Here is a 27927-nt window from a genome sequence, read left to right as displayed (position 1 = left end):
CTGCAGCCAGCGCTAACTGGATGATTCCGCCGGTGCCTCCTCCCCCTACTCCCTTCATGGCGTCAGGGTCTAGTGTGAGCGCTGGGGAGATCTTCATCACTCTTGCCAGCGCTGGCTGAGCTGCAGCATCCCTGAGCAAGGCGGCCACTCAGCCAAGGCGTGAAACCGCCTGGACTGGAGAGATCCCAGCTAGGACCACTTCGTTCCTGGAGCACTGGTCAGTGAAGCTGGAGAGAGGAGGAGAAGGGGAGAATAGATCAGTTTGCTCCGGAGCCTGTGATTCTGCTCACCAGGGTGTTGATCAGCCCCTGCTGCGCGGTGGGGGAGCGGTGGGGCTGGGGACAGAGCGGGAGGCTTTCAGTTCTGATTGCACGAAGGAACTTTGGTTGGACAACACTGAGCAGGGCTCCAGCTGGCATCTTCCTTAGCCAGCCCAACCCTTCCTCCTCCCCGCGCTTCGTCCGACAGGTAAGGGGTCTCTTTCTGATCTTGGCAGGTTCGCTAGGAGAAAGCTGCTTTCACAAGAGCACGCCCAGGGAGATGATATGCATGTGCTTAACAGCAAAAGGGCAGCAGAGCAAAGCTTCGCCAGCAAACTCAGCGATGAGGGGAGCAAAGGGACTGGAAGTTTTCTTGCTGGTGCGTGAAGTTCCTTTTAAAACCCTCCTGTAGCTGCCTTTGAAATCCAGACACGAAAGACATGGATATATCCAATGAAGCAAACTATCTGCTTCACTTAAAGCCTAGCTGTTATTTTGTACTGTGGTGGCCTTTGAGCTCATCTTTAGCAGAAAGGAAGCACGCACGATCTTACCATTTTCATTCATAAGATTTACACTGGAGCACTTGAAATACACATATGCTCACAGCCCTTCATGGTACATATTTCTGTACAGACACACACGCACACACAAGCACACACGCTCTGAAACCTGTCTGAAGTAGAGACGGGCGCACTATTCAAACTGAACAATTGATGTTGTTGAATGTTATTAAAGTCATCAAAGAAATTATCCAACAACTAACCGGCTCCATGATTAGCCCGTCCCTCCTAGGATAAAACACCCGGTAGACGAACAGGTAAGTGACTAAAGAAATGTGGCTCTTCATTTATAGGTGAAGCAGAATGGCCCCAGACTGTGAGCGTTTGGGAAGCTTTAAGGTGGCTGCGTAAGACAAGGAGTTGCTGCCTGGAAAGGAGACGAGTGTCCAGAGAAAGCATCCTCAAATGTTCCTGCTCACAAGGGACACAAGAGAAATGGAACCTGGCTGTTAAAGGCGAGCCGTGAAGAAAAGGATCTCTGCAGGGCGTGCGGCTAAACGGTACGTACTGATTTATTACGCACAGTTCAGCTGGAATTCCTAGACGATAAAGCGAATGATGCGATGTGCAGAATTACTCAGTTCGGTAAATGTACCGGTGTCCTTAGGGAACGTTTCCATATGTATAGCTAGATGCGTGTACGTCAAATCTCTGCCTCTCGCACATGAATATGGTACACATCACAAAGTCACACATCCCTCATTCACATACGCACGTCACGTCACACAACACACGACACATGGCAGGCGCGAAACACCCAGCCCCACACATTACTCAAAACGGTCACACAACACCCATATGACACATACCAGCCACACAATGCCCATCCATGCACACATTACACATCCCAGGCACACAACAGCACATATTACACACACACACATACAAAAGTCACACACACACACTCTCACAATCTTAGTTTCAAAGGTTTTACCTTGTCTGGACCTATGTATTTCTCCCTCTGCTATTATTTGTCTATTTATCTCTGCAAAGTCTTCAGCTATTGTGTGTATAAAATGCTCAACTTTCTTTTGCATCACATTGTATAATTATGCCCATAGAGATGGAATAAATGTAGGCAAAGTCCATTGTATGCATTGCCGATTGTTTCACTTACATTTAGATTTCTTCTCCGGACCCGGGGGGGGGAGGGGCGGGATAGTATCTGTAATTTTCTTTTCGACACACACGAGTGAGCATTATTTCTTCTTTTGTCTTCAAACCCTTTTACCATCAGTGCATTCATCAACGCAGCGGCAAGCTGGCAACTGTTCAAGAGATAATGATGAGTTAACAAGGTCTTTTTTTCCTTAAACAAGTCAGTAAAAATGAAGCCCAACGAAGCATCTTATTTACTAAATAAACTCATCCCGCTTCAGATTTGCGCTGAGATCTTTGTTGAATCCATCTCTGCGGGGATTAAATGCCTAGGTCTTTGGAACGGCATCTAGTGAGCGCTCCTTTTGGAACTCGGGGGGTCAGATCTGGACAAAGTACAGTGACGAACACGAGCAGGGGTCTTTTCATTTTAAAACCAGTGAGAGAGGCGATGCAGGCCAAAGATGCCCTATGTATTCCCTTCCCCTTTCGTGCTCTGATCAACAGCTGCTTTTCCAATTAATATGATCTATAGACTGGACTCTGGCCGTGCCGCATACAAATTCTGCCTTCTGGTCTTTTTCCAAGCACTGCCAATATCCTTTCCCTCCTCAAAGGAGGTGTCTTTCCTCCTGGGCAAAGGAATTGAAAGATTCCTATGATGAAGTTGAGAAGATTAGAGAGACTCCTTCTCTTTCAGAATTGAATTATATTAGTGACTCCGTTTTCCCCCTTCCCAAGGAGTGAGATCGCAGTAGGTACAAGGAATCCAAGAGTCTCTCGGCTCCCTTTGGGTTCAGGACCCAAGGCAAATGAGAGCCACCCAATGAATTTGTTTTCCAAGCTTCAGGGGAAAAGCTCATGGGTACCAGGCCAGATTCTGTACCCACTGCATCCCCTTTGTGCTGCCCCATTGGTGCAAAGGGGACAGAAAGCTGCCCTGGCAAAGGAGCTGGGGATGCCCCGGGTGGTGTACAGCCAGTGTAACTCCAATAATCTTAGCTGGTGAAATGGCCATCTCAGAGGTGTGTACCTAGAGCAGCCCCAAGACTGCTCTAATTTGCGCTGGGGAGTGAATATGGCCCTGCCTGTCACCCAGCTCAGGGGAGGCTGGACGGAGCTAGAAAGCCAGCTACACCATCCCACCTCGGTCCTGTTCCAGCTGAAGATCTGGCCCATCTGCTCCAAATGCACCAGCCGGGGTCATTACTCAGGCTAACCTTCCACAGGTTTCAATGGGTGTTCTGTCTGACAAAGTGCTTTGGGATGGGGCCCACTGGCAGAATCCAGACACCCCCCCGAACTGGGCTCCATCTTACTTCCCTCAGGTTTTTCAAAACAGGGGTGTTAGCTCTGATTATTTCTAGGAAACGTACTTTGCATGTACGTAGCCCTTTTCAGCTGCTCTCAAAGGCTCTAGCAGATTTATAGCACTTTACAAATGGAGAAACTGAGGCACCAAGAGGTCAAGCAGCTCATGATTGCACAGGGAACCAGTGGCACAGATGGTATTTGAGCCCAGGTCTTCCAACACCCAGCCCTGTATTCTAGCCATTAGGCCACGCTGCCCCATCAGCCTCCCTCCTGCGCCCCCCCACCTACTCAAGCTCACACCACTGGGGGCACATGCAGCCAATAAGCAACAATCGGAGCTGGGTAGTGCGGACCTAGGATACGAAACCCTTTCCCACCCTGCTGGGACTGACTTTTCCCTGCTTTGAAGGGCCGGGCAAGGCAGGTTGTAGTGACTGGGATTTCACTGGCTGTCATTGGTCTGACATCTCGCGTGACGCAGCACGCTCTGCTTGGAAACAAAGGGCAGTCCCCTCTGCACGGCCCCCAGCCCTGGCCCTCCTGAGGGCAGCCACATTGCCGGTCATCTCCTGCATCCGTGCCCAGAAGGGGAAACGCCTCGTGTGTTCTCCCCTCTCCCCGCAGACACTGAGCCGAGGGTCAGCCTGGGCCTGGCTTCAGCTGGACGGGATGCTCAGAACTGGGGAACTGCTGCACAGGGCTTTCCCCAGGGCCGGCCAGAGATGTTAACAGCCACGGCTGCTCTGCAGTGGGGACGGCAGCAGTTTAATGGGCAGCAGGTTTAAAACAAACAAAAGGAAGTATTTTTTCACACAACGCAGTGTCAACCTGTGGAACTCCTTGCCTGAGGATGTCGTGAAGGCCAAGACCATAACAGGGTTCAAAAAAGAACTAGATAAGTTCATGGAGGATAGGTCCATCAATGGCTATTAGCCAGGATGGGCAGGAATGGTGTCCCTAGCCTCTGTTTGCCAGATGCTGGGAATGGGTGACAGGGGATGGATCACTTGATGATTATCTGTTCTGTTCATTCCTTCTGAAGCACCTGGCATTGGCTACTGTCGGAAGACAGGACACTGGGCTAGATGGACCTTTGGTCTGACCCAGTATGGCCGTTGTTATGTTCTTAATGTCCGGTGCTGCAGTGAGGCCTAGGGGTGTCTGTCTGTCCCGTGTCCCTTCTGTCTCTTAGCTCTTCCAATGGCTGCCTCCCTCCACCCACTGCCATGAGATGCTCAGACGGCTGCATCGCTCCCTGACTCATGGGCGTCTCCTCGCAAAACTGCACCCAGTGAGCGATTGCCCCTGGCGCCTGGCAGCTGCTTCTGGTCACGGGTGCTCTGTAAACACTTCAGTTGGATCAGTGCATACAGCAGCCTCAACCTCCTTCCCCCCGCGGCTCCCCGGGCTCCGCAGCCTGGAGCCCTGACAACCCCATGGGCTCTGCAGCTTCCCCGGGCTACTGGGGTGTGAGGGGTCCCTCGGAGTGGAAGACCATCCACCGGGGTGTCCCCAGTCAGGGCTTCCGCACGTAGGCCGCCCGTATTGCCTAATAAGCCGTTGCATCCTCCGAGCCTCCCAGCCGAATGACGTGACGCTTGATGGGGTCCCTGAAGCACCAACGCCTTCTCCTGGACGTGGCGCTGCTAGAAAAATGGCAGCGCCAGCGGCTCTCGGCTCCCCGCTGCAGCCGCCCGGTCCTTGGCACTGCGTGGGGAGGAACTGGGAAGCTGCCGTCGCTGCCTTTGCCCGGATGAGCCCAGAGATTTTGCATCAAGGTCCTGGGTAAAGCAGTAAAAGGGCATAAGGGACGTAGGCACCTTGGTACTGTTTTACAGTATCTTGGGCACTCGGGCCCAGCCCCTCAAAAGGTGCCTAGGTGCCCATTTCCCAGGGAAATCACTGCCCGGGGCATGAGCTGAGATGAGGAAGAAATCTCTACTGCGTACCGGCACAATCACGGGGACCATCCTCCGAAGCACCTGGCATTAGAGATTGTCAGAGGCTGGGTAGGATAGACCCGTTGGTCTGCTCTGATGCAGAAACTCCCCTGCTCCAAAACATCTGAAATTATCGCATCACGTGCACGCCGAAGGCTGCAATTCGCCTCTCTCACCCTCCTGCAAAGTGGGTATTTTGCTTCCTGTAAGTTGCCGCACAGCTTGATAAATCAGGCAGGTGTGTGAGAGTCCACGGGGCCTGGAAACACTGGAAGGAACCTACAGATCTTCATTTGTTTTTGTGATCCTGAAACAACCCACCACTGTGGTACCATCAACAGGAATTGACTCCACGGCCTCTAACATAAGAACGGCCATACTGGGTCAGACCAATGGTCCATCCACCACAGTATCCTGTCTTCTGACAGTGGCCAATGCCAAGTGGTTCAGAGGGAATGAACAGAACAGGGCAATTATTAAATGATCCATCCCCAGTCATCCACTCCCAGCTTTTAGCAAACATAGGCTAGGGACACTCAGAGCATGGTTTTACATCCCTGCCCGTGCTGGCTAATAGCCATTGATGGATCCATCCTCTATGAACTTATCTAGTTCTTTTTTGAACCCTGTTATAGTCTTGGCCTTCCCAACATCCTCTGGCAAGGAGTTCCACAGCTCGACTGTGCATTGTGTGAAGAAATACTTCCTTTTGTTTGTTTTAAACCTGCGGCCTATTAATTTCATTGGGTGACCCCTAGTTCTTGTGTTATGTGAAGGAGTAAATAACACTTCCTTATTTACTTTCTCCACACCAGTCAAGATTTTATAGACCTCTATCGTATCCCCCCTTAGTTCTCCAAGCTGAACAGTTCCAGTCTTTTTAATCTCTCTTCACATAGAAGCTATTCCGTACCCTGAATCATATTAGTTGCCCTTTTCTGTACCTTTTCCTATATATATATATATATTTGAGATGAGGCGACTAGCTCTGCACGCAGTATTCTAGATGTGGGCGTACCATGGATTTATAGAGAGGCAATATGATATTTTCTGTCTTAGTACCTATCCCTCTCCTAATGATTCCCAACATGCTGTTTGCTTTTTTGACTGCCGCTGCACATTGAGTGGATGTTTTCAGAGACCTATCCACAAGGACTCTTTAAGCGTGTGGACTCACCCCTGCAGCACCTCCTGCTGGTCTCTCAGGGAATTAGCTCCATTTCCAGCCCGGAGCGCCCTGTGCAGGCCGGTGATCCACCTCAGCTTGGCCCCCGTGTCCCTCCCAGACTCCGGTGCCCGTTTTCTCTGGGGTGCTGCCCCCTGGCAATACCCCAACAATCTCTGTGGGTCTCCCTTCCCCAGGGAACCCCCACCCATTACCCCCACCTCACCTGTCTGGGCTACTGCCAGTCCTTACCTAGCCCCCGCTCCCTGGGGCAGACTGCAGTATAAAAGCCACTCATCACAGGCAAGGGGGTTTGACCTCCTACCTTCTTCCACCACCCAGTACCTCTATGGGCCTGGAACCAGGCCCTGCAGCCTGGGAAGTCGCCAGCCTAAAGCTCCCCTGGCCTTTCCCCAGCCCTGCTTCACTCCCACGTACCCGCTTATTCCCCTGCAGCCAGGCTGGTCGCCAGGGTTTTGGCCACCCCAAGCCATCTGCGGCAGCAATTCGGCGGGAGGTCTTTCGCTCCGAGCGGGAGTGAGGGACCGTCCGCCGAACAGCTGGACGTGCCGCCCCTCTCCGGAGCGGCCACCCCAAGCACCTGCTTGCCAGGCTGGTGCCTGGAGCCGGCCCTGCTGGTCTCCCTCCACAGCTAGAGGAGAGACTCTGCTCAGCTTCTGGGTGCCCTGATTGGGGCGTGGCCCAGCTGCAGCTCCTTCCCCAATCAGCTTGGGCTTTTTCTCCTAGCCCCGAGCCCTCTCCCAGGGCTGGCTTCTCCCCCGTCAGGGCTGGAGCGGGTAACCACCCCGCCACAGACTCCGAGGTCTCTTTCTGGAGTGGTAACAGCTAATTTAGACCCCATCCTTTTATCTGTAGAGTCGGGGTTATGTGTTCCAATGGGCTTTGCATTTATCAGTGTAGAATTTCCCCGCCAAGGGCAATCCCCTACTATTTGAGCTCAAGGTTCGCTTCATTAGATGGCTCTGTAGTAGGCTGGTTTTTTGTATATGGACCTGCCTCATCATGGAAACGCCAAGAGCTTTGCTAATTGCCTGTGCTATATAGTTGCTGCTGTGAACCCCTTACGGCATTGCTCTCTTTACACCCCTTATGTAGCACTAGGGCTTGGGGAAGCCCAGCAGATCTCCAGCAGCGATAGGGCCCTTGGGAAGTCCATGCTCTCGTCAGCAGCGCTAGAGCCCCTCTGCCACAAAACTGGGCCAAATCCTAGGTGTACGAACCCCAAAGGGCACTGGAAATGCTGTTACTCTTTAGCTATAAGGGGCCCGTGCTGCATCGGGGGGAAATCAATGTAGACTCATCGGGAGAGCTCTGCAGTTAGTGTAACTCCAGCACCACTCCATTGACTTCAGTGCTCAAACAAGCGAAAACCTGGCTGAAAACCGAGGTCTCCGGGGCCCGTTCTAGGTTAAGCCTGGCCCGGCCCCATCGGGTCCCTCTGAACGGGCGTCTAACAGCAGTGTCCTCTCGTTCTGGCTTTCTAGGAACAAGGTGGCCCGAATGCAGCACATCTGAAGGAATGCAGCTCATCCCACTGCGTGGACTAGCCCCTGGGATCAGCGCGGGTTAAAAATCGGACCCGGGCGCAGCGTGCAGAGGGACTGGAAGCCATCCGAGTAGCAGCCACGCTTCAGACAGCCCCTTGGTTCTCCCTGCTGCTCTGCCCGCCCCCAGCTCGGCAGCTCCCCACCTCCTTACTAAAGGACACCAGAGAGCCACTCGTTAACACTCAGGGGACCTCCCCTCCCCAGCGGGAGGTCTCTGCTAAGCTGCATCCGCTGCCACCATCCACCCAGCTTCACACCCCGCTCTCTTTTGCCCCCTGGCCAAGACTTTGCAAATGAAAGCTGCGGTGCTGGGGATTGCAGCCTGTGGGAGGATCAGCGTAACGGGACAGGGTGGGAAGCAGTGGTGCCGGCCTCCCGGAACATGGATCGATTCGCCAGCAGATTCCCACCTCTTAGGAACATGGCCGTGTGGTGCTTCATCCTGCTCCGATCAGGTAAGGGACTGCGGTGAATAATGAGATTTGCCAAAGGCCAGTGGTAGGACCACAGGCCGGGGAGCCAGGAACTCCTGTGTTCTAATCCTGGTGCTGCTCCTTGGGGCCTTGGCCAGGTTGTTTGACCTCTATGAGCTTATTTCCCCATCTGTAAAACGCTTTGAAAATTAAAAGCTACTGTTTAAATGCCACATATAACAACTGTTGTGGAAAATGGACCACACGGTTGATTTTGGATCAGACAGCCTGAGGCTCCTTTATTGATCAATCAAACATGCATGCACGGGGGAGTCAGCCAAGGCAGCCGAACCCCCACCCGACAGATAAAATACGGGAGCTTATATAGGATAAAACCACAATTAGTAATCCATACTTTCTTATCAACATTCTTGCCATATTTGGAATACAATAGCCATAAAAGGGAATATAGCACAGCAAGCTTTCCTGTTATTCTTAGTTTGCCCTGTGCGGTTTCTTGCTCTGTCACCTGACATCTATTACTCCGTCTGTTACAAAGGTTAATTCTACTTTTATAATTTCTACAGTTAGTTCCGCTTTTATGATTTCTGTCTACCCGTCTCCTTTTTACCTCCCCGCTTCCCTCCACGTCACACATACAGTTCACCTGACCCTACATACAGTTCACTTGACCAAAGTTTAGGCCTTAGTCCATTTTCCCTCCACAATTCCCCCCTTTGGCGCTTCTCTGGCGCCACCTTTGGCCTAAACTTCTACATTCATGAGCCCATTGATTTCCTCCCTTTCCACAACACAACCTTTCCCGTTCGATTCTCAGCAGCATTTGAACTCAAGACCTTTAGTCCTAAAAGCCTGAGTGTCTTTCACTTGAGTTAAAGGGGTAACTCCTTCAGCTAACAGTTGTAGTAGGATGTTATGTGTATCAGCCACTGTAGGGGCCAGAGAGCCACACCATACTAGTATGGGCCCGAAGGAGCCCAAAGCAGTTTTGCAAACTGTCAAACCATTTGATCTCAAACTGGGAGGGCGTATCTAGTGGAGTCCAACAGGGGCCAGTCCTAGGTCCGGTACTACTCAATATTTTCATTAACAACTTGGATAACGGAGTGGAGAGTATGTTTATAACATTTGCAGAGACACCAAGCCGGGAGGGGTTGCAAGGATGTGGTTTGAGCATTGGCCTGCTAAACCCAGGGTTGTGAGTTCAATCCTTGAGGGGGCCATTTAGGGATCTGGGGCAAAAAAAAAAAAAAAAAAAAAAGTTGGGGATTGGTCCTGCTTTGAGCAGAGGGTTGGACTAGATACCTCCTGAGGTCCCTTCCAACCCTGATATTCTATGAAAGACGTTGGGGGACAGGATTAGAATTCAAAATGACCTTGACACATTGAAGAATTGGTCTGAAGTCAACCAGATGACAGGGGACCTGATAACGGTCTTCAAATATGTTAAGGGCCGTTATAAAGAGGACAATGATCAGTTGTTCTCCATGGTCATGGAAGGCAGGGCAAGAAGGAATGGGCTTAATCTGCAGCAAGGGAGAGTTAGGTTCGATATTAGGAAAAACTCTCTAGCTCTCGGGGGAGTTAAGCTCTGGAACAGGCTTCCAAGGAAGTTGTGGAATCCCCATCACTGGAGGTTTTAAAGAACGGATTAAACAAACCCGTCATGGATGGTTTACGTTTACTTGGTCCTCCCATCGAGTTCAGTAGGGTCAGGCCTCTGCATGCCATTTAGGATCCCAGCCTGAATCTCTTTGGGCCTCAGTTTTCCCCATCCATAAAATGGGGATTGTGACAGGGTCTGCCACAGCCCAAGGCAACTGCCCCTGTATTTCCCCTCCAGGGCACCTAACTCTCAGATTCCTGGACCCCCAGCTGTTGCCGCTCTTGGGTGGAGACCCATGTCCCTCTTCCTTCTGAATGGGTATTTCCAGGCTGCACAGGTCCCTGCCTTCTCTGTATCTTTCCCAGCCCAGGCAGGCTGCCCAGGGACAGCTGCTGGCTTTCTCTTCTGGGACAGTTAACGGTGTAATTGCTACAGTTATAGGGTACCACACAGTGCTTCCTGTGCAAGCCTGCTTTCTTCTGAGGGTAAAAGCATTACCGTGGAAACAAGCAAGGACTCTCCCTGCATGGTAATAAACTCACCGGAGATTCCCCCACACCCCGAGCCCCTGCCCCATCCTGTACATGGATTCTGGCAGGTCCTAGGGCCGACAAGAGGCCCCCCCTCTCATCGGTACAAAGCCGGTACAAATTACCGGGGCCCGGCTTCGTCAGCTCTGTTTAGCCAGTCCACCCTTGCTGGGGGGCCCGAAAAAAATTCTCACTGGGCCCGAACCCGCTCTCGGCGGCCCTGGCAGGCCTTCAACCCATCCATCTTAGGGACAGGTGTGTGGTTACCCATTCAGCCCAGCTCCACCTCAGGACAAGCCCCCAGTCCTCCGAACCCTCCTCAGGACAGGGGTCCTGTCCATTTGCTGACCCAGGAAGAAGGCCCTCAGCCAGTTTCAAAGCAGGCTGTTTACCCACAAACACTTTCTTTGGCCGCTGGGCCCTGGAGAATCCAGTCTAGATACAGCTTCTCCCAGGGGCTTCAAAGGACTGGTACCAGAGGAAGCACATTGGCCTCCCTTGAGGCCACCATAACATACCCCCAGTTGCATGTTTAAGACAGTGGCCCCCGAAGATTTTAACCCTCATTCAATCAGGTTTCCCAGGTGTCAATGAAGATTACCTTCCGTCCATCAAGTTTGTTGGGGATATTACAGGAGATTGTTGGGATCACAGGGGTGACCCCTAGGGGCACAGTGCCATTCTGCAGACGCGCCACCCTCAGCTGCCTTGGGGTTCTTGCAATAATTCACTCCCAGGCCAGAATACATAAAGAGTCCCCCACCCTTATGGGACCCTATTTATTAAGTGGTATCAGAATACATCCCCGTTGGTCCCTAAGTCCCCAACCTTGTTCCTCCTTAAGTGTCTGGAGCTCCACCACCCTCTTTCTTGGGGCCTGTGTTGGTAACTTACCTCAGTTTCCCCTCCTGGTTTGGAGTGTCACAGCCTTTCTTCTGGGCCCATCGCTCAGGCTGGCTGCAGGCCTTGAGCCGTTTCTCTGAGCAGGCCCCTCCGAAGTCTGTCCTTTCCCTCCCAGCTGGCGGCTCGCTCTGGGGGGTGGCTCTTTTACCCTCAGGCTTGGGACAGATTTAGCTGCATGACCTACCTGTCAGGTGGCCGCGGTAACTTTCCCTACCTGAGGAGGATTGCTGAGGGAAGCACAGGTGCAGCTGGCTCCATTACCTCTTTAGATTGATTTCAAGGAGAGTTTGGCAGCTATATACCTTTAAGGATCCAGGCCTCAGCACCTTTCAGGATCAGGCCCGTTGTCAGTGAATTCCTCCCAACTTGTCGGGCCACTGGGAGCCTACCTGAGCACATCGCGGTCAGCTGGCCGGACAGGCGGGAGAGCCGGTGGCGTTCCCAGCCCAGGGAGAAGAGATTTCGCCTCCTGCTTGTTTGCTGTTAAAAGCCCAGCCAGAGGTTGGTTTGAGCGCAATGCGGCAAACCTCCCAGCCCGTCTGCGAGTGGGGGAGAAGGAAGGGAGACTGCAGCCGGGCTGCCCTCAGAAAAGCCCCAGACAGAGCAGTAAGCGGACAGAAGCTATCAATCCAGCCCCCTCCGCAGCGCGGCTGGCAACCTGCCTTCCCACGGCAGCCTCTACATTTCCCAGGCTCTCCTGCCTGTCTGGCCAGCTCACCGCGATGTGCCCATAAGCACGAACCAGGCAGGCCCCCAACGGGCCTGATCCTGAAAGGCGCTGAGGCCCGGATCCTTAAAGAGCCTAGCCGGGGCTGGCGATCGCAGATGGAGCAGGCGGTGACAGCGCCTGGCACTCTGGACCCGAGACCTGATCCAGGAGCCCAGGACAGACAGAGCGTAGATACTGAACCCCCCCTGTGGCCATGTCTAGCCGGGCTGCTGGCAGGTCACACTCTAAGGGGGCAGGGGAGGAGCGGAGAAGCGGCGCTTTAACGGACACCTGCTCCATCAGCTGGATGTCGCTGGCAATCTGCAAACCCCTTCCTGCTGCGGGGGCCCATTGCCCACTGCCCTGCACCCGGTCATTTCCACCGGTCCAGGGGGGAGCAACGCTCCGGGGTCCGAATGGTTAGAAACATCCCTCCCTGCCTGTGCTCAACGACCCTCGCGATGGTGAGACCCATTTCTAAGTCATGGCCTGCGTCTCTGCTTACCACAGGTTCAATCGGGGTCATGCCGCTGGGCCCGATCCCTGGGGCTGGTGTCATCTGGCATCGTGCCATTGACAGAAATGTAGGGAGGGGGATTTACACCCACTGCAAATCTGGCCCCATTGACTTTGAGACCAGCAGGGGATCTGGTCCCTTTGAGGTCAATGGAGGGACGCTGATCTACACCAGCAGGGGATCTGGCCATATGTTCTTTGTGTACAGTTTCTGCCTTTTCCTGGCCTTGCACACTGTAATCTGAGGATGAGACTCGCTGCTCCGTGACTCCAGTTTAATGCTGGTGCAACACCATCACAATCAGTGCAAATACCCCGGTGCAAAACTGCAGTGACTCAGGCTCTGCGTTTGGAGCTAAATCTGGTCTGACAGCATCTTGTTAAAACCCGCAGCGCAGTGCTTTCTGGGTTAGCGGCAGCAGAGACTCTGCGTTTCATAGTCATTGCTAAAGTGGTCACTTGCTAACGTATGCAGTGTTGGTGGAGCTGGGTCGGCAGCCAAGCTCCCCTCCCCCTCCTCCCCTGAGCGCACTGCATCCCCATTCCTCCGCCTACCTCCCAGCGCTTCCCGCCTTGCCGCTGCCAAACAGCTGTTTGGCGGCATGCTTGGAGGGAGGGGGAGGAGCGGGAATGTGGCACACTCAGGGGAGGAGGTGGGGCCAGGGCCGGGTTTTGGGGAAGGAGTCAGAATAGGGGCAAGGAGGAGGCGGAGACTTTGGGGAAGGGGTTGGAATGGGGGTGGAGCGGGGCCTCATGGAAGGGGCGGAGCTGGGGCAGCCTGGGGGTAGAGGGTGGTTGAGCACCCACCGGTGGGGAGCAGAAGTCAGTGCCTATGGCCCTGACCAGCCTGATGCTGGGACAAGTGTTCCAGGTCTCAGGGTGGTAGATAAAACCACGTGCTTCTGCGTTGGCCCCTGTAATCAGGTGTGGACTCACCCCTGCGGCGTCTCCTGCTGGTCATCTCGGGAATTAGCTCACCCAGCCTCCAGAGCGCCCTCTGCAGGCCAGGGGTCCCGCCTGTCGTTGGCCCCCCCATGTCCCTCCCAGACCCCGGTGCCCTTGGCTTGGGTGCTGCCCCCCTGGGGAACCCCAATCCCCTATCCCAATGTCGCCTCAGTCATGGCTACTGCCAGTCACCATCTAGCCCCTGCGTCCTGGGGTGGACTGCCGTCTATCAGCCAATCATCACAGGCAACAAGGGGTTTGGACTGGCTGCCTTCACCCACCCTCAGGCTGCCCCTCTGCAAGCCCAATACCTATATGGGCCTAGGACCAGGCCCTGCAGCCTGGGGAGTTTCTGGCCTAGGGCTTCCCAGCTCCCAAGGCCTTTCCCCAACCCTGCCTCACTCTAGGTCCCCGGTGAGCTCCCTGTCAGAGGGAGACTCCTCAGCTTTGGCTGCCCTGGCCTTCTTACGAGGCTAAGTAGCTCAGTTTGGGGCGTGGCCCCAGCTGCAGCCACTTCCCCAATCAGCTGGGGTTTGCCCCCGCCCCCGCCCTCTGCAGGGCTTTTCCAACCCCTTCAGGGCTGGAGCGGGCGTTCACCCCGCTACAGTCCCCCAGTAAGTCTGCAAGTGAGACTCAACAGGACAGTCGAGAGGGGTCATTGTGCGGTGATGGGACATTACATGGGGAGGGCTCTGAGTTACTACAGAGAATTCTTGCCCAGCTGTCTGGTGCTGGGTCTTGCCCAGCATCTAACCGATCGCCATAAATTAAATTAAATTAATGGAGATATCCCATCTCCTAGAACTGGAAGGGAGCCTGAAAGGTCATTGAGGCCAGCCCCCTACCTTCACTAGCAGGACCAAGTACTGATTTTGCCCCAGACCCCTAAGTGGCCCCCTCAAGGATTGAACTCACAACCCTGGGTTTAGCAGGCCAATGCTCAAACCACTGCGCTATCCCCCCCCATATTTGGAGTCAGGAAGGAATTTTCCCCCAGATTGGCAGAGACCTGGGGGGGTTCACCTTCCTCTGCAGCACGGGGCCTGGGTCACTTACAGGTTTGAACTAGCGCAAATGGTGGATTCTCTGTAACTTGAAGACTTTAAATCATGATTTGAGGATGTCAGTAACTCAGCCAGAGGTTGTGGGTCTATCACAGGAGTGGGTGGGTGAGGTTCTGAGGCCTACAATGTGCAGGAGGTCAGACTAGGTGATCATGATGGTCCCTTCTGGCCTTAGAGTCTATGAATCACTGCATCTATAAAGCTCCATTTTCTATCGTTGCTGCTCTTTTCTTTCCTCGCTTGGGTCTGTTCGTCCTGTTTTGCCTTCTAGGAAATCGGATTGGACTTTAACACCAGCAATAACAGCTGCGCCAGCCAACCTCAACTAACTTCTTCTCTGTTCCCCAAAAGGACCATTATTGCCATCTGTGACACCCGCTAAGAGACTGTTGGACTGGGGGGTGGGGAAGGATTCCTTCTAAAATCACTCTCCAGCTAAAGGGGACACGGGATGTGGTTAAAATGAAAACCTTATTTAATACTTCACATTCCAAAGACTTTAACTCTGTTTTGATTCTTTTCTGTCTCTTTAATGCAAGGTTTAAAGGATGTTTAATGGTGTGTTTGCCCTGGAGCTAAGCAGGCTGAGGTCTCTGCATACCACACCCTGAACCTCGTTTAACACTGTTTAACGCTGGACAGTGATAGGCTCATATTAGCACCTTTGGCCCATACAGTCTATTTGCATTGGAGGAAGTGCTAAAGTACCCAGGCCGAAAGCAAACTAGCGCGTCCGTATGGCTTTTTCTGTCTCCCATTGGTTCAGTATCCATCCAGGACCGGACTCACAGCCACGCCGAGGAGCGCCTCTTCAAGTACCTGTTCACCAGCTACAACCGGTGGTCCCGGCCAGTCCCCAACATCTCCGACGTCGTCATCGTCAGATTTGGGCTGTCCATCGCTCAGCTGATCGACGTGGTATGTGTGCGAAGCCGGACTCTAATTCCGCTTCTAAAACCCTCCCCAGAAGGGTGGGACATTTCTACTAGCACCTGGGGTTACAGCGGGCAACTTAAGCATAGCAAGGGCTGCATCAGCCCTCATGTTTCAGGTCACATGTGCATCACCAGCTGGGGTCAGGAAGGAACTTCCCCCCCGGGTAGTATATTGCATATTTAAGGGCTGTAAAATCTTTTATCCTCTTAACCTTGGAATTACGGTACTGAATTGCAGTTCAGGAGCACTGGTTCCTTTTCCTTGCTCTGCCATAGACTCACTGTGGGACTTTGTGCCTCACTTCCCCTGTTGTAGAATGGGAACAATGACACTTCCTTTGTCTGCCTTGGCTATGTAGGGTGTAAACGCTTTGGGTGCATCTACACAGCGAGCGGCAGCCCACGGGTGCAAGTCTCAGAGCCAGGTTTAACAGATTCCGGCTCACACTCCGGTGCTGAAAAGAGCTGGGGAGACATTCAGGCTCGGGCTGGAGCTCAGGCTCTGGGGCCTAGGATGGGGGTGGGCTTCAGGGCTCAAGCTCTGGCCCAACTCACGTGTCTACACAGCTCTTTTTAACGCCGTCCTGTGGGCCCCACTCTGTCGCCCTGGGCTTTGATACTCACTTGCTGAAGGCTGCATAGACGGATCCTTAGAGGCAGAAACTGCCTGTCACACTGTGTCCAGGAAGAACGCAGCACCATGGGCCCCAGGCCTCTCGGTGCTTCTCGAGACCCAATATCTAGTAATAATAAAGTCTGAGGAATTGGCCACAGCTGGAGACACAAAACTGAACTAGAGGGACCGTTGAGCTGTTCACTGCAACAATTCCTCTGGTCTGCTCGTCATGTAATTTCTCTCTCTCGCTTTCTGGACATGAAGATAAATGAGCTCGGCCAGAGACGTTTAGCACAGCCAGTCAGCGCTGGCGGACGCAAGATAAAATAGGAGCCAGGCCGCCATGAAGCACTTTAAATGTAACGGCACTTAATAGAAAGGGCCCATGTGTTACCTCTTGTCTATAAGAGGAGTGTCAAGAAAACACAGGGACAAAGACAAAATGCATTGGGATGGGTTTTATTTAGTATCCCGTCTTCCAGACAAGATCTCAGTTCTCAGCCACATCATGCCAACCTTGGCTTATTACGACTAGAGAGAACTAGATAAATTCATGGAGGTTAAGTCCATTCATGGCTATTAGCCAGGATGGGTAAGGAATGGTGTCCCTAGCCTCTGTTTGTCAGAGGATGGAGATAGATGGCAGGAGAGAGATCACTTGATCATTACCTGTTAGGTTCACTCCCTCTGGGGCACCTGGCATTGGCCACTGTCAGTAGACCGAATACTGGGCTGGATGGACCTTTGGTCTGACCCAGTATGGCTGTTCTTATGGTCTTATGATTGATGAAGTGTGCACAGGATGGGAGCCGGTAGGTTGTTAGCCCCCGTGCCCTGGCCAAATTCCAGCATGGATCATTATCTTCCACTTAACTAAACTGCCCCTGTGGTTCCAGCTGGTGGCGCTATTCTTCTTTACTTCCTGTCCTAAATTGTTGTCCGGTGTTGCTGTGTGGCTGTTAAACAGCTGTTGCACTCCACCCCAGAGGTGCAGCAGAAAGAGATTCAGCTTAATAGATGTTTAAGGCCAAAAGGACCATTGTGATCATCTTGTCCGCCCTCCAGCAGAACACAGGCCAGAAGAAGTCCCTGAATTCGTTGATTGAACTAGAAAAACATCCAGTCTTGATTTTAAAATGGCCAGGGATGGAGAATCCCCCTCTCCCCCCCCCCCCCCGCCCTTGCCAAATTGCTCCAGTGGTTCATTAAAAATTGTCCCCGAATTTGTCTGGCTTCAACTTCCATATAACGGGCTTTCTGTTGCTCTGAAGTGACTGCAAAGAAACCGTAGTCAAAACCAAACAGCCGGAAGAGTGAAAACAAAGTATGTTTGGTTTGTAAAGCCCTTCGAGCCGCGATAGTCTCAGGGGTGGCTAGTGACACGGGGAAAGAAATTACTGTTAGTATAACTGGGCCAAATTCTGAAGACCAGGATGATCCCTCTGAAACCAGCGGTAACTGACGTGAAACTGACAGTGTAGGGGGATTCCCGCATTCTGGGGCTCACGTCATTCCTTTTCCATCAAGTGCCATGGAATCTTTCCAAGAACCACAAGGGGTCAGGAGCTCAGGTTTATAGCGGCAATACCAGTCTCCTCAGCCTGGCAGGGAGCTAGTCGCTTCATCTGGAAGCTGTTCCCTTTTCTCGCTGAAGCATTTGAGCACCTCTCAGTTAGCTGTATGCACTTACACTAGGAAGTCTCTCGAATAGTCTTTCCACTACCTATCTATAAATCTACCCATCCCACATGAATCACCATGATATTTAAGCACTGTTACCCCTGGGAAAAGGGATAAACAATGAGATGGCAACATTTGCAGACAATGCAAAATTACTCAAGATAGTTAAATCCAAAGCTGATTGCAAAGAGTTACAAAGAGATCTCCCAAGACTGGGTGACTGGGCAACAAAATAGCAAATGAAATGCAATGTTGACAAACGCACAGTAATGGATTTGGAAAGCAGAACCCCAACTATGCACACAAAATGCTGTGTTAGGGGGCTTATTCCTTCACCCTCTCACTTCCCTGGTCCTTCTCGCATGAACAGAGAGTAACAATACCCGAAGTCCAAAGGTGCAAACAATTCAATGTTTATTGGGGTGAACTTCCAGCAAGCATGATTCCAGTTTCCTTCCTCAGTGTCCCCCTTCCCAGCTCTGACACCACAGAGCCTTGCCTGTCTCCCTGTTCCCATTCCCCCCTCCTTAGCAAAACATGATTCCAATTCCCCCACCCCCAGTCCCTGTTCCCATTCCCCCCTTACTCCCTGATTGACTGCAGACTATATAGTAAAACGTGAGTTCTGCTTAGCTATACCTGAACCAATCATTTTACTGAAATTTAACTAACCAATCCTAACATACTGTAACATGATTATTTAACCAATTATATCCCACCACCATAATTAGTTTACACCCAACAAAATTAATTATACAGCAGACAGAAATAATTATAGAAGCAGACAGAGACCATGCAAATAAACATACAAAACAATACAGAAGTGAGGATTTTACAACTACATCTATACAGACATAAGGGTTTTCCAGCTGTGTCTATTGATAAGTGAGTTCTTACCAGAGAGAAAACTATCAAACTAAATTTCCTTTTACATATTCTAGGCTCTTCCCTTTCTCTGGAGGTGACAGGAATATCAGGACAGGATTGGATTCCTAACAGCCCAATAGCACCTTATTTCAGTGTGACTAGTTTGGAATGTGAGGATGTGACCAGACACTTCCCAGTTTATGGCTGGCCTCTGCTGCTTAGCCGAAGGCCTTAGCCTAAGAACCAGGCCTCAGACTGTCACAGTACGAGAAGGCCCTTACACAGACAGACAGTGATTTTGATTCTTTCTTTTATACCTCGATAACTAGCTAAGTGATAAGAATACACCTAAATTCTTAAAGCATAGGCCTTTACAGACAGGCCTGAATATCTATATCCTAACATGCTGGGGTCTAAATGAGCTGTTACCACTCAAGAAAGATGTTGGTGTTGTTATAGATAATTCTCTGGAAACAAACTCTCAATGTGCAGCGAACAGTGTTAGGAACCATTAGGAAAGGAACAGATAATAAAACAGAAAGTATCATAATCCCACTACATAAATCCACGGTACGCCCACATCTTGAATACTGCGTGCAGACCTGGCTGCCCCATCTCAAAAGATATATTAGAACTGGAAAAAGTGCAGAGAAGGGCAACAAAAATGATTAGGGGTATGGAACAACTTCCTTATGAGGAGAGATTGAAAAGACTGGGACTTTTCAGCTTGGAAAAGAGACGACTGAGGGGGATATGACAGAAGTCTATAAAATCATGACTGGTGTGGAGAAAGTGAATAAGGAAGTGTTATTTAGGACTTCACATAACACAAGAACTAGGGGTCACCTGATGGAATTAATAGGCAGCAGGTTTAAAACAAACAAAAGGAAGTATTTTTTCACACAACGCACAGTCAACCTGTGGAACTCCTTGCCAGAGGATGTCATGAAGGCCAAGATCAGGGTATAACAGGGTTAAAAAATAAATTAGATAAATTCATGGAGGATAGGTCCATCAATGGCTACTAGCCAGGAGGTGCAGGGATGCAAAACCGTGCTCTGAAGTGTCCCTAACCTCTGTTTGCCAGAAGCTGGGAATGGGCGACAGGGGACGGATCACTTGATGTTACCTGTTCTGTTCATTCCCTCTGAAGCACCTGGCATTGGCCATTGTTGGAAGACAGGGTATTGGGCTAGATGGACCTTTGGTCTGACCCAGTATGGCCCTTTTTATGTAAGCCCATAATTCGTAACTACTAATGGCACGCCATTGCCATCTAGTGGCCACATACCTAAAGGAGATAAAAATCTCCCTCTCTCCATAGCTGCCATTCATTCCTACCAGTACCCGAGCTCTGGAGGAGGGTGGGAAAGGTAACAGTTGGGTCTTGTGGAAGCAGCTGGTTTCAGGTCTGACGCTGGTTTTCTCCATTATAATGAAACAAACTCTCCTCCTCTCTCCTTTCTCCCCTCCCCACCATGTCCCTAACAGGATGAGAAGAACCAAATGATGACCACAAACGTCTGGCTGAAACAGGTGAGGGATCATTTCCCCACGGGATGCTGGGAGGAGAGGTGGGTTTCCCAAGTCACAAGGAACTCCCCGGGGCTTAGGAGTTTGGTTCAGAGAAGTCCCGACCAGCCTGGCATCTCGTCTAGCCGCACTTCTTGGGGTTAGAAACTTCATTAGAAGAGCTTTGGATGCTGGATTTCAGCCTCGTCCCTCTGATCTGGGTGAAACCCGAGAGACAGGATGCCCCAGGGGCTTGGCACTGGTGCACGGTGACTTTACCCATGTGGACATGGCTGAAATCTAGCCCATGTGAGAAGTGGCTGGGAGCTGTTCCCCTCCCACAGCTGCTCAGACTTTGTGAACTGGGTTGGTGGGTCTCAGCCCAGGTCCCCGGGAATGGGCACTGAACGGACCCCAGTGACAGGTCTCTGAAGCGGCTCTGCCCGGGCAGGATTTAAAGCATGTTGATGGGACCGTCCATCGGGAGCTGATGGTGGTTCAGCCTGTGCTCTACCTGCCCTACATGGAGAGACCTTCGCTCGGCAGGATTGCCGCCTGGGACCTTTCACCAGCACTGAATTCCCACCAGCGCCCAGATGCCGTGGGGATGGGCACTTTAGCAAAGTGCCTACTAATAATGAAGACGTGTTTGAAAAGAGAACATCTGCTCAGGAGGAACCTCTTTAAGCTGAGCAGCGACCGAGGACCCCTTTAGCTCATGTAGGAGGGGCCCATGCTTCAGGCGCTAAACATCTGAGGGGACCCAGGATGAGTTGTTACAAGAGGACACTGTACGTCTCCTTGCAGCAATGGTCGCCCCGCTCCCTCTGGCGGCTGGATCCCCGGCCCTCGCTGGGCAGCACGTCCATCTCAGACCCTTCTTGCTCTTTCCTCCCCCAGGAGTGGAGTGACTACAAGCTGCGCTGGAACCCGGCGGACTTCGATAACGTCACCTCCATCCGGGTGCCCTCTGAGATGATCTGGATTCCTGACATTGTGCTGTATAACAAGTAGGTGACACCACTGCGCAGGTACGGCAAGGCAAAGACCTTAGGGATGGAGAGGGGGCCTAGGGGGTCACATTGGGCAGTATATGGCTGGTAGCATCCATCCCATGCCTGCCGCCTGCAGGCCAGGCCTCACGGAGACGTTGGTCCTGATCCCACTTGCAGTTGCACCAATTGAAATTAGGAGTAACTCCACTGAAGTCAATGGGTTTACACTGGTGTATCTGGGAGCAGAATCAGGTGCATGGTAGCAGGGAGCCAGAGTGAACTACATGGTCTGTCTGTGTCCAGCAGCCTGAACAACAAATCCCCTTCCCATGCATTACGAGGGTGACCAGATCACCACACTAAAATATCGGGACACACTGGGGTGCCATCAGCCCCGCCCACAGTCCACTCCCGCTCCTCCCAGGCTCCGCCCCCATTCTGCCCCAGGTACCGCCCCCTTCCCCCTCGCCCCTCCCACCCCCCCCCCCCCCGCGACCTTCCTCATCCTGGCCTGCCGCTGGCTTGCTGCATCCCTCCTCAGTCCCCCACCCACCGCTCGCCTCCTCACCCCCCAGCCCATCGCTCGCCTCTTCACCCCCCCGCCCGCCACTCATCCCTATGGTGCCGACTTCCCCTCTGCCGGGTGGGTGCTCGCCCACCCCCTGCCTCTTCCCGCCCTCGCCCTGCTCCCATTCCACCCCCTTCCCCCAAGTCCCCGCCCCTGCCCTGCCTCTTCTCCGCCTCCTCCCCTGAGTGCGCTGTGTCCCCGCTCCTCCCCCTCCCTCCCGGAAAGCCGCCAAACAGCTGTTAGGCCGCAGGAAGCGCTGGGAGGGGGGGAGGAGCGGGGACGTGGCACGCTGGGGGGAGAGGGAGAGAAGGAGGCGAGGAGGGGGGAGCTTGGCTGCAATTTTTCCCTGTGGGTGCTCCAGCCCCGGAGCACCTACAGGGTCAGGGCCTTCCTCCCGCTCGCCTCCTTACCCGAATATCGGGACAAATGGCGTCCTGAGCGTACATCGATCGGGATGCGGGACAAAGGCTTAAATATCGGGACAGTCCCAATTTTATCGGGACATCTGGTCACCCTAGGAATTACAGCCCAGTCTCCCAGGCTGTTTCCACCAGGCAGGGCCCTACGCTTCACGACAGCATGTTCCAGTTGAAACGTGTGTCTTGCTGCCACCTGCTGGTGCGTCTCGGTCACGAAAGGAAATATTCTCGACCTGGCAAGGGCCTGCTTTTTAATTAACGTCCGGCCTTGTTAACAGATTCAGTCACAGAGCAACCGTATCCTGGGGAACTGGGTTGGAGCCGGGTTTCTGGGTTCCAAACCTGCCCCGCGTCATTTCATGACCAGCTGCCTTGACAGATAGGGTCTTCATCGGCCCCAGGCCCGGCCATGAGTTCGCAGGGTTTCGTGCTGCACACTCAGCGTTCTCCCTTGACATCCAGACAGGAACCTTGCTGCGCTCGGCTGCAGAGACATCTTGAGACACCCCCAGGCCCGATCTCCTGTTCCTGCCCCACCGACTTCTGCCTGATCTGTCCATCCAGCTATGCTCATCACCACAGTATCTGAGCACCTGCCGCGGGGTTGTGTTGGGTCACTGAGCGCCTCTGTGTCTACCCACCTAGGCACTTACGTGTCCCCCCCCTTCATCACACATCTCTGCTCCTCCCAAGGACCCGATCCCCCCATTTCACAGATGGGGACACTGCGACCTAGAAGAGTTAGGGGTGAAATTCACCCCCGTGCAAAGGGCCAGGCTCCACTTTATCCCTCACACCGGGGACGTTAGTGGTGCCTTGGCACTGGCTGGCCACGTGAGATGGAGTGATTTGCACAGGGGGGGCTGTAGCAGGGCCAGGAACTCAAACCGAGATCTTTTGAGTCCCAGAGCCGAGCTAATCACAAGCCCTTTCTCCTTTTTTACTGCTCCTGGTGGATTTGGTCTTGCGTCCTCCCCGCCCCCCACTTTCTCCGAGGCTCTCACCACTCTGACCCCTGCTCCTCTGTCCTGCAGCGCTGACGGGGAGTTCGCCGTAACGCACATGACCAAAGCCCACCTCTTCTCCAACGGCAAGGTGAAGTGGGTGCCGCCGGCCATCTACAAGAGCTCGTGCAGCATCGACGTGACCTTCTTCCCCTTCGACCAGCAGAACTGCAAGATGAAGTTTGGCTCATGGACGTACGACAAGGCCAAGATTGACCTGGAGAGCATGGAGCGCGACGTGGACCTGAAAGACTACTGGGAGAGCGGGGAATGGGCCATCATCAACGCCGTGGGCACCTACAACACCAAGAAATATGACTGCTGCACGGAGATCTACCCCGACATCACCTACTGCTTCATCATCCGGCGCTTGCCCCTTTTCTACACCATCAACCTCATCATCCCCTGCCTGCTCATCTCCTGCCTGACCGTGCTGGTCTTCTACCTGCCCTCCGACTGCGGGGAGAAGATCACCCTCTGCATCTCCGTGCTGCTCTCCCTCACTGTCTTCCTGCTGCTCATCACCGAGATCATCCCTTCCACCTCGCTGGTCATCCCCCTGATCGGCGAGTACCTCCTCTTCACCATGATCTTCGTCACCCTCTCCATCGTCATCACCGTCTTCGTCCTCAACGTCCACCACCGCTCGCCCAGCACCCACAAGATGCCCCGCTGGGTGCGTGCCGCCTTCCTGGACTTCATCCCCCGCTGGCTTTTCATGAGACGGCCTCCGGTGCTAACCCCCCGGCAGGGGCTGAGCGGGGAGTATGACCCGCCTGGCGTCGGGCTCAGCACCTCCAGGGGCTGGCTGGAAACGGACGTCGATGACACATGGGAGGAGGAGGAGGAGGAAGAGGAGAGGAGGCACCCCGGGTGCGCGCCACTCCAGACAGGCTCCCACAAACACAGCGTCCAATACCGCTCCGGCTGCGGCCGCCACCTGGGCAGGGGGCGGGGGGCCCGGGCACAGCGCCCGCCTGCCAAAGGGGACAGCTTGGGGTCGGATCCCCGCCTGCTGCTGTCCCCCAGCATTCTGAAGGCCTTGGAGGGGGTGCACTACATCGCAGACCACCTGCGGGCCGAGGACGCTGATTTCTCGGTGAGTCTGCGCCCTGCGGGCTCGGGAGGGCTGGGCCCTGGCACTGTGGGTCTTTCCCCCCCTCTAGCCATTGGTTGGAGTCTGGCCCATTTCGGGCACCACCATCTGATGGCTATTCAGGGGCCTGGTTGGCACAAGTAGGCGGGAGTCAGTCTAGCTCCCAGCGGAGAGGCACCCCCTGCATTGCCCCCCCGGGGAGCAGTCCTAGCAGAGAGGACCAGGCAGTGATGGGCAGGGGGAACTGGCTTTCCTCCTCTCGCTCCAGTGGGGTCCAGGATCCGGGATTGGGGGGAGGCCCGTCGCTCAGGCAGGGTGAAGGGGGCTTGCTCCGCTTGCTGCCCCTACCCCAATGCCCCCAGCTGTCCAGCCGGCGCTGCGGTCACCTACAGTCGTTGTCTGCGGCTGTTCTGTGACCTCTTGGTCGGTAGTCTCCTTGCCAGGGATCAGGGGAGAGCTCGGAAGAGGTGGGGCTAAAAACAAATTAACTATTCCCAGGCCAGCGATTGGCTGACGGGAGAGGCCTGTGCAGTAACGGAGCGTGTGATTCATTCACTGGTGGGACTCCATTGAGGTCCAAACGCCAGGGGGCAGGACAAGCATCTGCACTCAGCTGCAAAGCAAAGCCACCGGACCACGGCTTGAACATCATTTATGCTCCTCGGGTGGCATTGTGCCTGAGGGACTCTGAATTAGCCGACACCCAGGCTGAGCTCTGCAGTGAAGGACACACACACCTAGCTTGGGTCTTCTCAGCGCTGGATTAAAGCGACATGTGGCCTGGATAGACCAATTCTGTGGGGCTTCAGTCGTTGCTCCTGCATTTCCCCCTCAGAGCCGGTTTGATTTGCCCCTGAACAGCGGTCTTAGGAGGGGAGTATTGTCTAGTCTCGCTGCTCTGTTGTCACACTGCTTCCTTCAGGGTATTTATCCTCTCCTAAGATGCAAGGGAGGTTGTTAGCCCCAGGGAACTAAGGCAGAGGGAGAGAGATGAGGTAGCCAGTGCAGGGGCAGGAATTGAACGGCTTCCAAGGAGAGCGGGGATTTTTTCACAAACCACCCTCCTCGCCCGCCCGCCACCCGTACCAATTCATCAAAACCGAAACATCACGTCCCAGGGTCTGTGCTGACAAAGCTTCTGACTCGGAACATTTGAGGGGAAAGACGTTTCCGACCTGTCCCAAGGTCCCTGTCCTGACCTAACCCTAAGCCAGCCCTGAGGAGCCCCAATATAAAAGGCAGCACAAGCTGCGGGGGGAGTGGTGAGGGTAGCAGAGACTGCCCGAGGCAGGAGGCTCTGCTGTGAGCTGAGGAAGCGCAGGAGACTGGAGATGTGTGAACTATGGGGTTTGCTGATCCATTGTGTAGTGAGTGGCTTGATTACACTTTGGTTCATTATGAAATGGATACGCGTCAGCAGTGTGCCCTTGTTGCCAAGAAGGCTAATGGCATTTTGGGCTGTATAAGTAGGGGCATTGCCAGCAGATCGAGGGACGTGATCGTTCCCCTCTATTCAACATTGGTGAGGCCTCATCTGGAGTCCTGTGTCCAGTTTTGGGCCCCACACTAGAAAGAGGATGTGGAAAAATTGGAAAGAGTCCAGTGGAGGGCAACAAAAATGATTAGGGGGCTGGAGCACATGACTTATGAGGAGAGGCTGAGGGAACTGGGATTGTTTAGTCTCCAGAAGAGAAGAATGAGGGGGGATTTGATAGCAGCCTTCAAATACCTGAAGGGGGGTTCCAAAGGAGATGAATCTAGACTGTTCTCAGTGGTAGCAGATGACAGAACAAGGAGCAATGGTCTCAAGTTGCAGTGGGGGAGGTCTAGGTTGGATATTAGGGAAAACTTTTTCACTAGGAGGGTGGTGAAGCACTGGATGGGTTCCCTAGGGAGGTGGTGGAATCTCCTTCCTTAGAGGTTTTTAAGGTCAGGCTTGACAAAGCCCTGGCTGGGATGATTGAGTTGGGGATTGGTCCTGCTTTGAGCAGGGGTTTGGACTAGATACCTCCTGAGGTCCCTTCCAACCCTGATAGTCTATGACTAGAATTTTCAATTCAGCCTTTACCTGCTCTGTTACTACACAGTGGACAGAGAAAGGGTCAGGTGGTACCTAGGACCCACACCACTAAGAACAACTACCTATCCCCACCCTCTCTCAACTCACTGGGCTTTGGCACCCCCACCCCCTGCCTAGCAAGTGCAGTTTGATTGAGGGTGAGTCCGCACAGTTCTGCTGCCCCCCGGTTCACACTACGAGGACAACAACCCTTTAGTACCCCTGCCTCTCTGCCAGGCTGCCGGGGCCTCCCGTGGCCCCATGCTGCTCTCGGGCCCCACATCTCACTCTGACTCTTGTCTGCCTGCAGGTGAAGGAGGACTGGAAGTATGTTGCTATGGTAATAGACCGGATATTCCTCTGGATGTTTATCATCGTCTGTTTGCTGGGGACCATCGGCCTCTTCCTCCCTCCCTTCCTGGCTGGGATGATATAGGGTCTGTGCCCGGCCCGGAAGGTGGTCCTGCTCCCAGACCTGTGCCCAGGGCTGGGGAAGGGACAAACTAACCCACCCTGACTATGGAGCCACCTTGGGCTTGTCCACACTGGAGGAACATTGTCAAGCCACAACCCCATTTGAACTCCCGCTCGTCCCGGTTAATACCAGCAGAGCGCCAGTGCCGAAGCCACACGTTCGCTGGGCCCGTAGATGCTCACACGCGTCTGGTTTGTACCAACAAGTGAACAGCGCTGGGCAGTTGGGGTGGGAGAACCCTACAGTGAAACCCCAACAAGATTTTTTCTTGAGTCGCTGAAACTGCTTAAAACAAAGCGGATCAGAAGGGAACCGCCCGGGGTGCTCTGCATTTGAAATTAACATGCCCGTAGCTACCTAGCAAGGGAGCAGGTGCGCCCCCTACGATGGGAACACATTGCTCACGTTGGTTTGGTGACAAGGTTCATTTCATACTGTTCCTCCCAGCCACACACAGTTACCGAGTCCACTTTCTCCCCCAGGTGCAAACATAACCCACTGGTCAGGGTGTTAGAGGTCCCCATCGGTAGCCTGCAGCTGGGAAGCTCTATCTCTAGCAGCTCATGATTTTAGCTACGGAGGTCCCCGGGTCAATCCCCAGGGGACAGCCATGGCATAAGCATCCCAAGAGTTAATTCGGGTGATTGGCACCCGGGTCAGCCTAGCCCAGGGAGCAACCTCACTGCAAAGCCGTGCCTGTGTCCTCACTAGCACTGCGCGGCGTGTGTGGGGCTAGGACTTGTGAGGGCACGTCCCATGGTTCTTTGTGCTGCTCTACGATTCTTCTCCATGGAGCCGGGAGAGAACTTGTCTGTCCTTCCGGGTACACAGGGGGAATTGTGGGAAGGCACTGGAGGACTATCAGCAGCTGAGCCTGTGTCCTCACCGCAAAGCCGGCAGGTTCCAGGCTGAAGGGAAAGCAGCACCTACCCCCTCAGCGGGGCCAGCTAACCCAGGGTGAAATTCACTCCAGTGCTCAGGGCTGGCCCAAGAGCTAGTCACCACTTTCAGCCGTGTTCTGCCCAGAACGCCCATTGCAGGTGAGAGCTGCCTGGAAGTTCTTTTCAAAGCAAACAAACATTTGGG

General features: G+C 53.5%; 1 protein-coding gene across 2 annotated transcripts; it reads left to right on the top strand.

Moving 5' to 3' along the window:
• CHRNA2 (cholinergic receptor nicotinic alpha 2 subunit) lies at positions 1-27927 on the top strand. 2 transcript variants are annotated; one of them, XM_034766804.1, is made up of 8 exons: positions 1-217; positions 1117-1323; positions 7846-8363; positions 15382-15533; positions 20205-20249; positions 21126-21235; positions 23242-24310; positions 26677-26802. In XM_034766804.1, exons 3-8 carry the CDS (start codon positions 8291-8293, stop codon positions 26800-26802), a joined length of 1575 nt encoding a protein of 524 aa, XP_034622695.1. In that variant the 5' UTR covers positions 1-217; positions 1117-1323; positions 7846-8290. The 2 variants fall into 2 exon arrangements, with proteins under 2 accessions (XP_034622695.1, XP_034622694.1); XM_034766803.1 differs by having other exon boundaries at positions 6-468; positions 26677-27927.

This window comes from Trachemys scripta, chromosome 3, assembly GCF_013100865.1.
Source record: "Trachemys scripta elegans isolate TJP31775 chromosome 3, CAS_Tse_1.0, whole genome shotgun sequence".
NCBI classification, from domain to species: domain Eukaryota; kingdom Metazoa; phylum Chordata; order Testudines; family Emydidae; genus Trachemys; species Trachemys scripta.
This window is presented reverse-complemented; position numbering and strand designations above follow the sequence as displayed.